This window comes from Mugil cephalus, chromosome 11 (assembly GCF_022458985.1).
Source record: "Mugil cephalus isolate CIBA_MC_2020 chromosome 11, CIBA_Mcephalus_1.1, whole genome shotgun sequence".
In the NCBI taxonomy this organism is placed as follows: domain Eukaryota; kingdom Metazoa; phylum Chordata; class Actinopteri; order Mugiliformes; family Mugilidae; genus Mugil; species Mugil cephalus.
In genome coordinates this window covers 8,466,929-8,479,881 of record NC_061780.1, presented here as the reverse complement: position 1 = coordinate 8,479,881, position 12,953 = coordinate 8,466,929, and the positions used below count along the sequence as shown (strand labels likewise).

The window sequence follows — 12,953 nt, the reverse complement described above, 5'->3', positions numbered from 1 at the left end:
TAAAGGTATTACTGCTTGTGTAGGTGAATGATCGGGAAGACCATTTACTATTACAACTCAATAAATTACACACATAATTAAGGGAATAATGTCTCATGCAGTCGACTAATAGTTTCAGTGTGTGCAGGACTGTGCGTGAAAGATTATACCTGTCAGGTTACACACGGTCAGCTGAAACAGGATGTGACGTATCAATCCAATCCTCTTAATTGAATTAAGCTAAAGCGCAGCAGCTCTTTTCTGCACTTGAGGTTTCAGTGTCGATTACACTGTACGAGAAGTCAACTTGAGAGGAACAGCGTTGGAGTATAAAACAGTGTAGAGTGAGTGGGGGTGGTAGGTCGGTCGGTTGGCTGGTTGTCTTGGGCCTCCTGCAGAATGCTGCCTCCGCGGATGCTGTGGGGCGCTGTGGCGCGTCAAGTCGCTCCGCGTCTCACCTACAGCACCGCAGCACAGCCACAGGTAGGCCTGGTGTTCACACAGACACACACGGTTGGGGTAGAAATATGCTCAGCGCTATTTTTTGCAGGATAAGTGACGCGAGAACACTTTAAATTAGGTTCAGATCCGTTTATGAGTTTGCGAGGAATATTTCTTATGCGCCTTGCCATATACACCGATCAGCCACAACATTAAAACCACTGGCAGGAGAGGGAAACAACACTGACCACCTTGTGTCAGTTCAATGTTCTGCTGGGAAATTTGGTGTAGCACACACCTAGACCAGACCAGACCAGGCACCCCCACCCCGTAGTAATGATGGCAGCAGCAGCCTGACGCAGACGCACAAAAATGGTTAAGGAGCAACTCAAATTAAAACATGAAATATATATGTGTGTGTGCACGTATACACTATAATTTGGAACCTTTTTATTTATCACTAAAGCATTTACATATATATTAAGTGGAAAAAAAAAACACATTTGTCAGCCCCTTGTATAATTCAGGAAGACATACTTACAAACCCCTCAAATGAATCAAAGAACACATGCCTGTATGTGAGGCCTTATTTACATTCAAATTACTTTGCACACAATCCCTCCTAGTTTTCATTTTCTCTTTATAAGCATTTCCCACTGTAGTTTATTGTACTGGTTCGTGCATTGACATTATCACACATGGCTGCTTTATCATCTTTATTTTTAACCTTGCTCTCCTGGAAGGTGAAGCCACAAAAGACCAAATTTGGGCCTCTGAGTGACCAAGACCGGATATTCACCAACTTATATGGCCGGCATGACTGGAGGTAAAAGTATATTCTGATAGTTTCTCCAATTAAATAAAATTCACCGGAAAAACCTCTCTGATCTCCGTACTATAGGCTCAAAGGAGCACTCAAAAGAGGAGACTGGTATAAGACTAAGGAGATCATGCTGAAGGGAAAGGACTGGATCCTGAATGAGGTGAAAATCTCAGGGCTTCGGGGCAGAGGTGGAGCTGGATTTCCCACTGGCATGAAGTGGAGTTTCATGAACAAACCCAGCGATGGCAGGTGAGAGCCAGAAGGGGCGGCATCCCCGTCCACAGCGGTAATGAGACTCCGCTGACGTGTTTTGCCGCTTCTGTGTGACAGGCCCAAGTATCTGGTGGTGAATGCTGATGAGGGGGAGCCTGGGACTTGTAAAGACCGTGAGATAATGCGTCACGACCCCCATAAGCTGATAGAGGGCTGTCTGGTGGCCGGGAAAGCCATGGGAGCCTGTGCTGCATACATCTACATCAGAGGAGAATTTTACAACGAGTCGTCAAACCTACAGGTAGACGAACGTACGGGTGGATGCTGAACAGATGCGTATCCCTGCAGTGTGTTGTTTGTTACAGTTTGCCTGTTTTCTTCTGTGCAAACAGGTGGCCATTAATGAGGCATACAGGGCAGGGCTGATTGGGAAGAACGCCTGTGGCTCGGGGTATGACTTTGATGTGTTTGTGATGCGGGGGGCCGGGGCCTACATCTGCGGAGAGGAGACAGCCCTCATTGAGTCTCTTGAGGGCAAACAAGGGAAACCCAGACTCAAGCCACCTTTCCCAGCAGACATAGGTAGGGAAGACTCTCCACAGCCTCCGCCAGCTGTTTAAGAAACTGCAAAAAAAAAAAAAAAAAGGTTGACTATATTGTAATTACAGTTATTCACCAAGGCTGCACGTGTCTCTCCCTTAAGGGGTGTTTGGGTGCCCAACAACAGTGTCCAACGTGGAGACGGTTGCTGTGGCGCCCGCGATCTGTCGCCGAGGTGGAGCTTGGTTTGCCAGCTTTGGGAGGGAGAGGAACTCTGGGACGAAGCTGTTCAACATCTCCGGTCACGTGAACAACCCGTGCACAGTGGAGGAGGAGATGTCTGTCCCTCTGAGAGAGCTAATAGAGAGACACGCAGGTGTGTGTTTACAGCCCACCTCTTTGTCGGTGTTTTGTTTGCTTTACGAGATGTTGACATGGCGTCCTTGTGTTTCTTCTCGCGTGTCTGGCACAGGAGGAGTGAGGGGTGGCTGGGACAATCTATTAGGGGTGATCCCAGGGGGGTCTTCCACTCCCATTATCCCTCGGCATGTGTGCGATGATGTTTTGATGGATTTTGACGACCTGGTCCGCGCAGAGACTGCCCTGGGAACTGCAGCCGTCATCGTCATGGATAAATCGGTAAACAGTCGTCTGAATGGCCACAGAAAGCAAAACACATCCAGCGAAAAAGAATCTGAGTAATGATTTTTTCCCCCCGTCTAGACTGATGTGATCCGAGCCATTGCACGTTTGGTTGAGTTCTACAAACATGAGAGCTGTGGCCAGTGCACCCCCTGCAGAGAGGGTGAGGAACTGCTTTCCGCACGGAGATGAGCGAGATGTGCAGTGCACTTGAGTCTTTCCATTTGCTTTGGTACTTTTCTCCGAGCCATATAATTATCACATCTGCAAGAAAATACTTTAAGTAGCTGTTAATATTATTAAGCATCATTGAAATGAAGAATAAAGAGCTTTCCAAAAATATTAAAGGTAGAAAATAGCATGATGTAGATGAGGTAGATAAAGGCTCATCAAAGAAAATTTCCATCTGACAGGTTAATACTACAAACAGGCTATGGAGACTGCTGGTGTCTCTAGGTCAGGGGTCTTCAATGTTTTTCAGGCCAAGGATCACCCAACTGATGAAGAGATTAAGTAGGGACCCCCTACCTACTATCTGTTCTAGATTAAACTCAGCCTAGTGCTATCTATAAATATACAGTATTATTTTCATTTCGCATTCAATTTTAAGTTTTTTAAATTATGCACAGGTTCAAATATTATGTATTACGTGCAACAGTAGGGTGGTGAGTAAAAGATTATGTCTTCTGCCTCCATTTACCCCTTTACTAGAATATGTTGGATTCATGTTAATGTGTATTTAAAGACATTTTAATTTTGGGAGAAAAATAAAAAAATATATATAAAATATAAATGTCTAATCAACCAGAGACTCTGCTAAACCTATGCTCTAGGGTCTCAAGAGCCTCTGAAAACAAGGTCCCAGCATCTGTGGCCAAAGCTGTTTTTTAGTTCGCACATACTCAAAAACACCCTTTAAAAAAATATTGTCTGGCATTTTGCCTTCATTTGTAGAGGTGATCCAGTCGTCCTACCTGTTAAACTATACTGGTGTCTGTATTCAGAAAGGTTACCGCCGTCAATGCCCATTTATTTAAGTACTGTATATGTTTGTAGCTCATGAGATTCGACACAGATCAACAGAAAGGTGATCGAGACGTACATTTTCATGGTTCTAATTTTGTCGGTACGTTTCTGTTTCGCCTCAGGAGTGGACTGGATGGACAAAATTATGTGGAGGCTTGTAAAAGGAGAAGCAGCCGTTTCAGAGATCGACATGATTTGGGAGCTCAGCAAACAGATAGAGGGTCATACCATCTGCGCCCTGGGGGATGGAGCTGCCTGGCCTGTGCAGGTGACTTTTCTTGGACTGTTTTGTTAATTTAAACAAATGAAGCTCAGCAGGTAAATTTTTTTTTTTCCCCCTCTCGCTGTCACGTGCAGGGTCTGATCCGACACTTCCGTTCCGTCATGGAGAACCGCATCGCTCAGCACAACAAGACAAGTCCCCCAAGAGTGACAGAGATCGAAATGATCTGAAACCAGCATTCACCCTAACTCAAGAGTAACATAGCTCAGTATTTTAGACTGCCACACATAATTTTGAACGTAGTTTAAAAAGACTTATAGTGGAGTATCCAGCACTTAATCCACTAATTATTTTGGCAAGAAGATCCGACTGGAATACGATACGATAACAAGGAAAACTCTCAAACACAGCAATAAATTAAGTTTATTTCATAAAAGAAAGAAATAAGTTCAATGGGTTGACTATACATGTGAGTCCAAAAGGATCTACACAAAAAAAAAGAGAGCAGATGAAAGAATGACGTCCCTGACCAACAGATTAAAGGAAATAAGCAGGTGTGAAAGGTAGGAAAAGCTGTGCTGGAATCAAATGAGAACTGATGGGTGATGTACAACACCACTGTCCTGTGCTATCTTCAAAAAGACATTATATTCAAATACTTTGTCTGCTGTGGAGTTTCTTCAAGTTCGAAATAAATCTGGAGGCTGAATATCACTCATCTGACTGTCTATACATCCACGAAATAGGTTGAGGTACCAGTCTTCTTCAAACTATAGCGTGTGTACAAAAAAACAACAGGAGTTTTACAAAATATCAGTATGTCCATTTGGACCCGGGACCAAGACAAGGCTGTTTAAGAGTCATCCGTGTGATGAGTGGGTGATTGGTGCGGGGAAAAGACAGGCTCAGTTTGGGTGAATATCCTTAAAAAAAAAAAAAGCACTGAGGGAGGCCTTAGGGTGCCATCCAGAAAGGCATAGACTGCTGCTGGGGCTGTGTTTTGGCACGGGGGGGTGGTGGAGGAGGACAACGGTAGCCCTGTGTCCAGCCTGAGGAGGTGGAGGAGGGGGGAACTGGTCCGGGGTTACCTGGCCCTGAGGCTTTGGAGGTGGGATGTTCTTCCTCTTCATCAGAGGAGTCGCCGGCGTACGCTACCAAACCTGTTTTTAATCTTTTCACTGCGGGCTCTGAAAGAAAAAAAGAGTGGGAGCAAACAGAAGAAAGAAGAGGCGGGCAGCACATTTGGGGGAGAGAGAGAGAGAGAGAAAAAAACAAAAGAAAAAAACACAACGGCACATTTCAAATACCACAAGTGAATGATTACACACACATTTTGGGAGAAGCAAATAGTTAATAGATTTAAATCAAAGTTTATGTCAGCACAGTAGAGGAGGGAGCAGCCATTGGTTGGTGGGGAGCGACAGTGTAAGGGCCGTCCAATCGAGTGGCAGGACGGCGTCACAGGATGAGTCGTGCCCCACCCCCAATCAGCATCCAGCATCACCCCAGAGACACATGGAAGAGAAGAAGAACACAGAGAAAAAGAGAAAAACACAAAAACAGGAGAGATTCTCGTTAGTGAGGAAAGCAAACCAATCACAGGAAATCCAGACTGATGATGTCATCAGAATGGGACGGTGAGGCGGACTCGACTTATCCTTTACACAGGATTGAAAAATTGCACAAAATGTGTCGAGTCATAGCTCCACCTCATTATATGAAGGTTTCTAGTCACAGCAAATCCTGGAAGGATCATGAGAAGAATAAAGGCCGGTCTGAGTGTAGTGGGAGTGTAAATGCAGCTTTTATGACACCTGAACCGGAGATTTCATCATTAAAATCCAAAAAGATGTGCAACACATTTTAACAATCTCCAGTCTACAGGCCTGGGAGTGCGTTTAACATTTAACTCTGTGCAGCTCTAAGTTAAGGCTGTGAATAAATTGAGGGCAAGCTTTTAAAGGTCCACAGTCATGAACTGTGAACGTGGAGTTGGACAGGGATAAGCTGATCCACAGGATAACTCCCTTACCCACAGGGCCTGGCGATGCCTTTCTTTCTTCCATCTTGGGTCTCACTCCGTTCACAGGCAGAGGCGGTGGAGGCATTAGCTGCCTACTGCAGAACACAGAGACACAGAGTGTGAATGAACCACGCCTGCTGACGCACCGTTACACTATTAATGTAAATAAAATTCTGCGTACCTGTCCCTCTCACTCGGCGGACCGGAGGAACTCGGAGGTTGGGGTCCTGCGGTCTCTGGGCTGCCCACTGGGAAGCCTGCACCTAAATTAGTCATATGAATGGGTCCATGCTATGAGCAGAAAAACACACAGGCACGATTAGCACACATCCTCCACTAAGCCCTGTCCTGACACTTTAATAGTAATGTACCTATTCCCACACCAAAGAGGAAAGCATCTAGCTTACCACAAGCCTGTGATCACACTGACATTTTCCCCTTCCACTTTGAGAGATGATTATATCTTATCTGATATAATACCTTTTTTTCTGAAACTTCCACATTACCCGTAGAAACACAGGGGTAAACAGGAAACAGCAGACCATGCTATCTCAACCTAGGTGCATCCTTCCTTTCTTCCAGGAAGAAAGGATGTATGAGATGCTAGCAGATGAATCACAGATAGTAAAGTAAGAGCTTGACTGATGGAAGTAATCTGGCACAAACAGCTCAGGTAAAAGCCCACGCATACCAAAAAAAAACAAAAAAAAAACATGGGGGCAGCAAAGGAGAGAAAAGAATAGGAGGGTGAAAAAGAAAAACCACCAGAGAATGAGGAGGTGTTGTAAATGTGGAAGAGCTAGTTATCACCTGGTATCCGAGCAGGCCGCTGTCTCTCTCGTCTGGTACCTCCTCGGTGAAGCGTCTCTTCTGTGGTGGGTTGGGCGGGGCGGCTTGAGCTGACACTTTAGGCAGCACCGTAGCAGTAGGAGCAAAACGTACAGGAGGAAGAGTCTGCACACGGGAGGGAGGCAAACCACATGAAGAGGGTTTTGTTTTACACGTGTCCCTAGAGTATTATCTGTACTGGGATGCGTACGATCGGCCCAAAATTTATTCTGCAGCACTTCAACAAGCTCGAATATGGAGCCTGTAGATTACATACTGCATGAAGACCCTAAAATCCACTAAGCCCTATTTGCACGGGATTAGTTTCACCTGGGACGTCCTATGATTCACATATTACCCCCTACGTCTGTTTCATGTGGCGCGTTCGCACGCGATGAACAAACACGTTTTTACGTTCCTGTTACGACTCTGCTACTTTCCTCCTCATTCCACTGCTGTCAGAGACAACTTTAATTATCTTTCTTATTATAATGGATAATAAAAATATATTTTTGATATTATTTATCCTGAGAAAGAAATTACCAATGACCTTGCAGTGTTTGAATCAGACCCATCTTTACAGATGAACACATCAATGATTGATTTAATGATTTCATCCATCTAACGGGCAAATAGTGACATCTCAACTTTGTGCTCTAACATCTGTCCAGACTTTGAATTATAGCACATCCTTAATTCTCATCCTAACTGCTAAATGACAAGAGGCAGAAAAAAAGTAAAAACTCGCCCCTAAATCACAGAGATGTCGATTCGCACTGGATTAGTATCAGAGGACCTCTGTGTTAGAATTATGGTAGGTTTGGTTTGTAATTTTTACTTTACAAATCACAGACGGACATGGACAATTCACACGGGATTATTATATATTATTAGAAATTACCAGAGGGCCCCAGATAAAACTAGTCCTGTGCAAATAGGGCTTTAAAGGCAGCAGGTGGATTTGATTTAGTTTTTATTTCTCTCGAATGCACTTTCTCTTAAGTTATCAAACACTTATTAAATAATAGTGCTGATGTTCTGAACACAATCTTATTTTAATTACTTTAAATTTACCTTTTAATTTCTTTTTTTTTTATAACTTCAGTGAACCCTACCTGTGGCAGTGCTTCTGTAGCAGGGGCAGGAACGGGTGTCGGAGCTGCAGTCGGTGTCGGGGCAGGAACAGGGGCAGGAGCAGGGCGGAGAGGGTACTGAGAAGGCACGACTGCAGGTGCCACTAGCGGAACTGGAGGTGGAATAGTATAAGATGGAGGGACGGGTTGGGGCTGGGGCTGGGGCTGTGGTTGAGGCTGGGGCTGAGGTGGGGGTACAGGCATTGTGTAGCCGGGCTGGTATCCAGCAGGGGGATAATAAGGAGGCTGAGGAAGAATCCCATTAACTACTGGAGGCTGTGTGAAACCTGGGGACGGAAGAGGATCAAACCGGATCTTAGTGACGTGTGGATGTGTTTGATTGATAACAAAACACATGTTAACTGAGGAAAAAGGACAGTGAAAATAATAACAATACAAATCATCTAAATCACAAAAAGACTACAGACTGTTGTGTACCTTGTTGTGTTGGCATCATCGTGCTCATTTGATTAAGGAAGCGAGAATATTCTGCATGGACCTAGAAAAAGAGAAATATACATATAAATACATAAGTTATGTTAAAGCTAGTAGTGATAAACCTGCAGTAAACTGACTGTATTACAACTACACTCATTAGGGTTAATATTGTTTGTCCACACCATGTGACAACAGCACACATTCCCTTTCAAACTCTAGCTCAATGTTGTTCAAAATAATTACAGGGTTTGTGGTACAAAAAAAGAGAGAATACTTTCACAGCTATATGAAGTCTTGTAGCTAAATTGTACATTCTCAATGACACATCTGCAGAAGCTGAGATGAGAGATTGAATCAATACCACAAGAAAGAGCGAGTGTTTTTTTTTTCAAGACACGTCATTTGGTTTAGAAAGTTCAGTGTCACTGATCATCAAAGATTATTTCTACCCCATTTGATTTAATTTAACCAAAATGGATCTCTGCTGGATTAATTCTATCTACTATTATACTAGATAGGCAGGTAGATAGTAGCATCTCTGGTTGCTACTACTTACTTGAGTCTTAAACACTTAATGTCAATTGTTGTTGGTGTAGGACAACACATATCTGGACAAAGCAGTATGTTGACAATAACAGGAAACTACTCACTGTCTGAAGCAGATTTTCACACAAGGTCTTAGCAGCTGCAAGTCCTTCTGGTTTAGGATGACTGGAGAAAGTAAAACACGCACGTAGTTCTTTTGAGTCCACGTTGCTCGTTTAATTCACAACACTGCGTGATCAAGTACGGTCATCTAACAAGTAATGATTGATATCGTTTCCCAACACTCACCTGATATAAATGTACATGGGTTCAAAGGCCTCTCGTCCAGATGCGGGCTCTAAACAGCCGGATCCTTTTCCTCTGAGGAAGACTTTGGCCCCAGTCTCAGCCTGGATGTGCTGCAGATACGAACAGCCGGGGCCCTCGACGCGCTCTTTGACCACGAAGCCTGGGATAGCGTGCTCCAGGCCCACGAAGACCTTATCTTGAACGTAATGCATCTGAGAAACAACATAAAACGGGCAGAAATAAATATGACTCGTATGGGATTACAGAAGAGCCATACTGGTGGAGTGGTCGTACACATTTATGCCACATTTACTACAAGATAATGTCTTTTACATTAAATTAGGTCAAACAAGATGTTTAGCATTCTGACTCTGTCAAAAGTACTTTAACTGTTGTAGAAACATCAAATCTTTGGTTTGAAGCTTAAAAACTATTCCTTCGAGGGTACAAATATTAGTGAGTACACAAACATTAAAGTCTCACTTTCCAACATTTCTTGAACGATGCGCTCTGCACCAAGCCGAGCTTACGGTATTTGCGATATAACTGAAAGGGAAATTAGGTAAGCAAAGTGCAATGTTAGTTCAGTGTAATACCCCCGACTGAAAGTGTGGCTTGTGGTGGGTCATGGGCGGCAGTGAGGGTTGCGGCGGGTTGTGCTGATGGTAAACTGTGACTGAAGCTCCACTCGGGGAGAAAGGTGAAGCAGATGATGAAGCGGTTGCAGCTTTCACCACACCGTTTGTGATGATCTCCTTGATTCTATTCACTGCTCCTGGAGAAGGAGAAAGACAAACCATCAGTCGAATCACAAGCTGTGTGTAAAGAGACACTCACAAGCGACTGTAAAGCAGTTAGAAAGAGTACTGACTGTCCACGAGCTCTCTTGTCTGTCCTTGTACGTGCAGATACAGAGGCCGATCCCTATGTGCAAGGAGAAGAAACAAAGCAGTGTTAATATCTACTAGACTGTCATCACTTAGTGAAAATGAGAGATGAGAGTTGAGAAAAGTTACCCCGGCAGTGCTTTTCCCTTCTCCTCTGCAGTCATGTAACGCCCCCTGGTTGACACTGCAGCGCCGCTCACTTTACTTATCTGCATGTGACAAATAAAAAAAACATCAGAGAATAATCCTCACGCCTTAACTCTGTGAAACATGCTCGTCCACATGCTCACCTCATCCTGCGTTTGCCCACGTGTCAGGAGATTTCGACAGGTGATCGGAACGTCATTGATCTCAACTTCAGCTACCACCAGGTCATCTTTGGCTTTCGTGGGCACTGGAGGCTTTCCAACACCGATAACCTGAGTGGAGGAAGGGCATCAAAGAACACGCATCACCCCGTGTAAAGTGTGGCTGTATGAACACCACCGGATATTTAAAAAATATAAGTACGTTTTCACATGGATGAAGTAACTTATGTACAGAAAAAAAATCCCAGAGACAGCAACTTCAGCAACATTTGACTTCCCTCTATGTGATGATGAATAAAACGTGTCTTTAAATGAAAGTGAGCATTGTTATTATTGTTTACGGTGCTTTAACTGCAACAGCGACAGAATAACGTACTCCCCTTCCAGTTTATTAGGTACACTAGAGAAAACAAACGCTTTCTAATATAACAATCCTGCACTAAATCTTAGCTTCATTAAGGTTATGATATTATATAACATCTGTTTCAAACAACTGATGGAGCTGTTGATTCAACTGTGGCGACTGTGGTTTGTTGTACTGTTGAAACTACTGTGTGCCACCAACACAAGTTTCTGTTATTTTAACAACCCCGTTTTAGTTCATCTAACAAATGATCATGCAATCACTTCCTTTCTTGAAATATTTCAACACTGAGTCAACATTATAACACTAAAGAAGGGAGGACTATTATATTAAAAAGAATTCCTTTGCACTACTGTATCTAAAGTAATGTGTAATGTAGCATAAAATCGGCACTGGTGCTGGTGTGAAGCTTTAAATGACGATTAAAAAAAAGTCTATGGTAAGAATTACTTTCTCATTGAGACTTTAACAATCCAAATTTGAAGACATCTGGAAGAAATGGAAAATGTATATGTCCCTGATCTTTATTTTTATGTGAAATATTCAATTATTTATTTCTTTTTTGCATTATTAACATGCACCCCACGTTCATGTTCACGTGTTTTGACTGAAAATGCGTTGTTAAAGGGAAAAAGTGGAGGAAAAATGGAGCACTGTATCAAAATGAGTTACAATGTAATGAAGTTTCTTATGTGCAACATTGTTGAGATATGACTCCAAATTATTTTTTTTATTTTTATTTTTTAAATGTCTAAGTCAATGTATATCATCAAAATAATAGTGTCATGCATGTACAACACACTGTTGGAACAAATCTGTCCAGTAAGTATTATACATGCAACCATGTTGTTCACTGACCTGCAACATTGCCTACAGACCCATAATATGACCAGTTATACCTAAAATAAGCCAAAACTAAGCTCACTGGTCTTGTCCTTCTCATGAACCATCAAAGTGGCTTCTGCAGATGCAAAAGGATGATGATTAGATGTGATTTAAACTTTGTTTACAGAGAGAGATCATGTTCTCCAGTAGAGGAAACCACTTGGATGACTAGAGAAGAACTCAAATTGATTGTTTGCTTGTTTTAAATATACAAAGAGCTGGATCACTGAGAGCTGTGCCACTGATTATCCTCACATTTCTCTCCCTAAGCAGCACGATCTCCTTTAAGAATTCACTGCTTGACTCCTTCTTGGGGTCTATACGTGCTGTTCATTACCTTGTCAGGTGGTCCAGGGATGCCTATTTGTGAGGGTTTCAGTTTGCCTTTGGCCACCAGCATCGCATTAATCTTGGCAGCCACAGCTGCTGCAGCATCCAGGGCCCCAGTGGGCGCAGATTCAGCCTCCCCCATCCCACCAGAGCCAGGCCCCGGGCCAGGCTGGTCCCATTTGCTGCGGCGGCTAGGGAGAACAAACAAACAGGAATCATGTCATGAAGGGGACGGGGACTGATTTTAACTTTGCTAGCATACACCAAGCTTCTCCCCAAAGCCCTGCCGCTGACAAGCTAGGAGAACCGACTGTGTTGTTACTGTAGTTTGACCAAGCACTGAGACTATGGTAAGATTGCTAAGATTGTGGCTTGTTATGATCACCCATGTGTGCTAAAATAGACAAGTACGAGCTAATAACAAACCCCCACGTAATCTTTGGAAACATGCTACAGTAAGATAACTACTTAGCATGAACCAGTAGCCCGATAACACCGCCATCATTACATAAGGAGGCTAACGTTAGCTAGCTAGCCGGCTAACCAATAGCACCTGGACGAGGGGGCAAATAACACAAACAAACGAAAAAAACAGTCCGCTTTGACAAAACCCACCCGCTGTTCTGTGTTCCACAAAATGACATCAATACTCTGTCGAATCAAATTTCCGGTCTGTGCAGAAAAATAAACGAGGAAACAGCTCCCTTGACTCCTGCTCAGACGGCTGCTGGCTGCTACATGGAGCTCTCTGCTGCTTCCGCCTCCGGTGTTAGTCGACACCGAGGCCACGAGAGGGCGCCAGACCCCAGCACGTGTCTGAGTAAAACATCAGGTGAGACGAAGCATCACCTGCCATCTCGCCACTTCCGTGCCACCCTTGGCGCGTTTGTCCAGACACGACATGAAGGTTTCCAGATGAGGAGGAAGCCTTGAGCCGTCAGACATGCTTCACGAGAAAGGTAGGTCTGAGCAGCTGAACCTCTTCTTAAAACGTCTCATATAAATTTGAAAATAGGATTTAGTTTGTGCATTGATT

The 12,953-nt window shown here is 43.7% G+C and overlaps 2 protein-coding genes across 5 annotated transcripts; one reads left to right on the top strand and one right to left on the bottom strand.

The window, feature by feature from the left end:
• Positions 1 to 202: 202 nt before the first annotated feature.
• LOC125015960 (NADH dehydrogenase [ubiquinone] flavoprotein 1, mitochondrial-like) lies at positions 203 to 4,601 on the top strand. Of its 2 annotated transcripts, XM_047598073.1 has the most exons (10): positions 206 to 462; positions 1,164 to 1,246; positions 1,322 to 1,492; positions 1,574 to 1,757; positions 1,849 to 2,038; positions 2,160 to 2,372; positions 2,469 to 2,635; positions 2,720 to 2,801; positions 3,787 to 3,932; positions 4,022 to 4,601. In XM_047598073.1, the coding sequence occupies exons 1-10, from the start codon at positions 379 to 381 to the stop codon at positions 4,115 to 4,117; spliced, it is 1,416 nt and encodes a 471-aa protein (XP_047454029.1). In that variant the 5' UTR covers positions 206 to 378; the 3' UTR covers positions 4,118 to 4,601. The 2 variants fall into 2 exon arrangements, with proteins under 2 accessions (XP_047454028.1, XP_047454029.1); XM_047598072.1 differs by having other exon boundaries at positions 203 to 462; positions 2,160 to 2,635.
• Positions 4,293 to 12,698, bottom strand: khdc4 (KH domain containing 4, pre-mRNA splicing factor). Of its 3 annotated transcripts, none has more exons than XM_047598068.1 (14): positions 12,533 to 12,698; positions 11,925 to 12,108; positions 10,321 to 10,449; positions 10,160 to 10,239; positions 10,015 to 10,067; positions 9,740 to 9,918; positions 9,144 to 9,355; positions 8,960 to 9,020; positions 8,310 to 8,370; positions 7,854 to 8,158; positions 6,721 to 6,864; positions 6,092 to 6,201; positions 5,920 to 6,005; positions 4,293 to 5,074 (listed from the first exon to the last, which is right to left on the bottom strand). In XM_047598068.1, exons 1-14 carry the CDS (start codon positions 12,559 to 12,561, stop codon positions 4,842 to 4,844), a joined length of 1,866 nt encoding a protein of 621 aa, XP_047454024.1. In that variant the 5' UTR covers positions 12,562 to 12,698; the 3' UTR covers positions 4,293 to 4,841. The 3 variants fall into 3 exon arrangements, 2 of the variants coding, with proteins under 2 accessions (XP_047454024.1, XP_047454025.1); XR_007113649.1 differs by having other exon boundaries at positions 5,001 to 5,074; positions 6,092 to 6,173; XM_047598069.1 differs by lacking the exon at positions 4,293 to 5,074 and having other exon boundaries at positions 5,857 to 6,005; positions 6,092 to 6,173.
• Between the last annotated feature and the right edge of the window lie 255 nt (positions 12,699 to 12,953).

Bases quoted from the DNA above. Each gene is read 5' to 3' on its own strand.
- LOC125015960 (XM_047598072.1), top strand. From the start codon at position 379: ATGCTGCCTCCGCGGATGCTGTGGGGCGCTGTGGCGCGTCAAGTCGCT. The intron at 463-1,163 runs GTAGGCCTGGTG...CTCTCCTGGAAG, and splicing joins GCACCGCAGCACAGCCACAG to GTGAAGCCACAAAAGACCAA. The intron at 2,802-3,786 runs GTGAGGAACTGC...GTTTCGCCTCAG, and splicing joins GTGCACCCCCTGCAGAGAGG to GAGTGGACTGGATGGACAAA.
- khdc4 (XM_047598068.1), bottom strand. From the start codon at position 12,561: ATGTCATTTTGTGGAACACAGAACAGCGG. The intron at 8,371-8,959 runs GTGAGTAGTTTC...CTCTTTTTCTAG, and splicing joins GTGAAAATCTGCTTCAGACA to GTCCATGCAGAATATTCTCG. The intron at 8,159-8,309 runs GTACACAACAGT...TTCCGTCCCCAG, and splicing joins GATGATGCCAACACAACAAG to GTTTCACACAGCCTCCAGTA.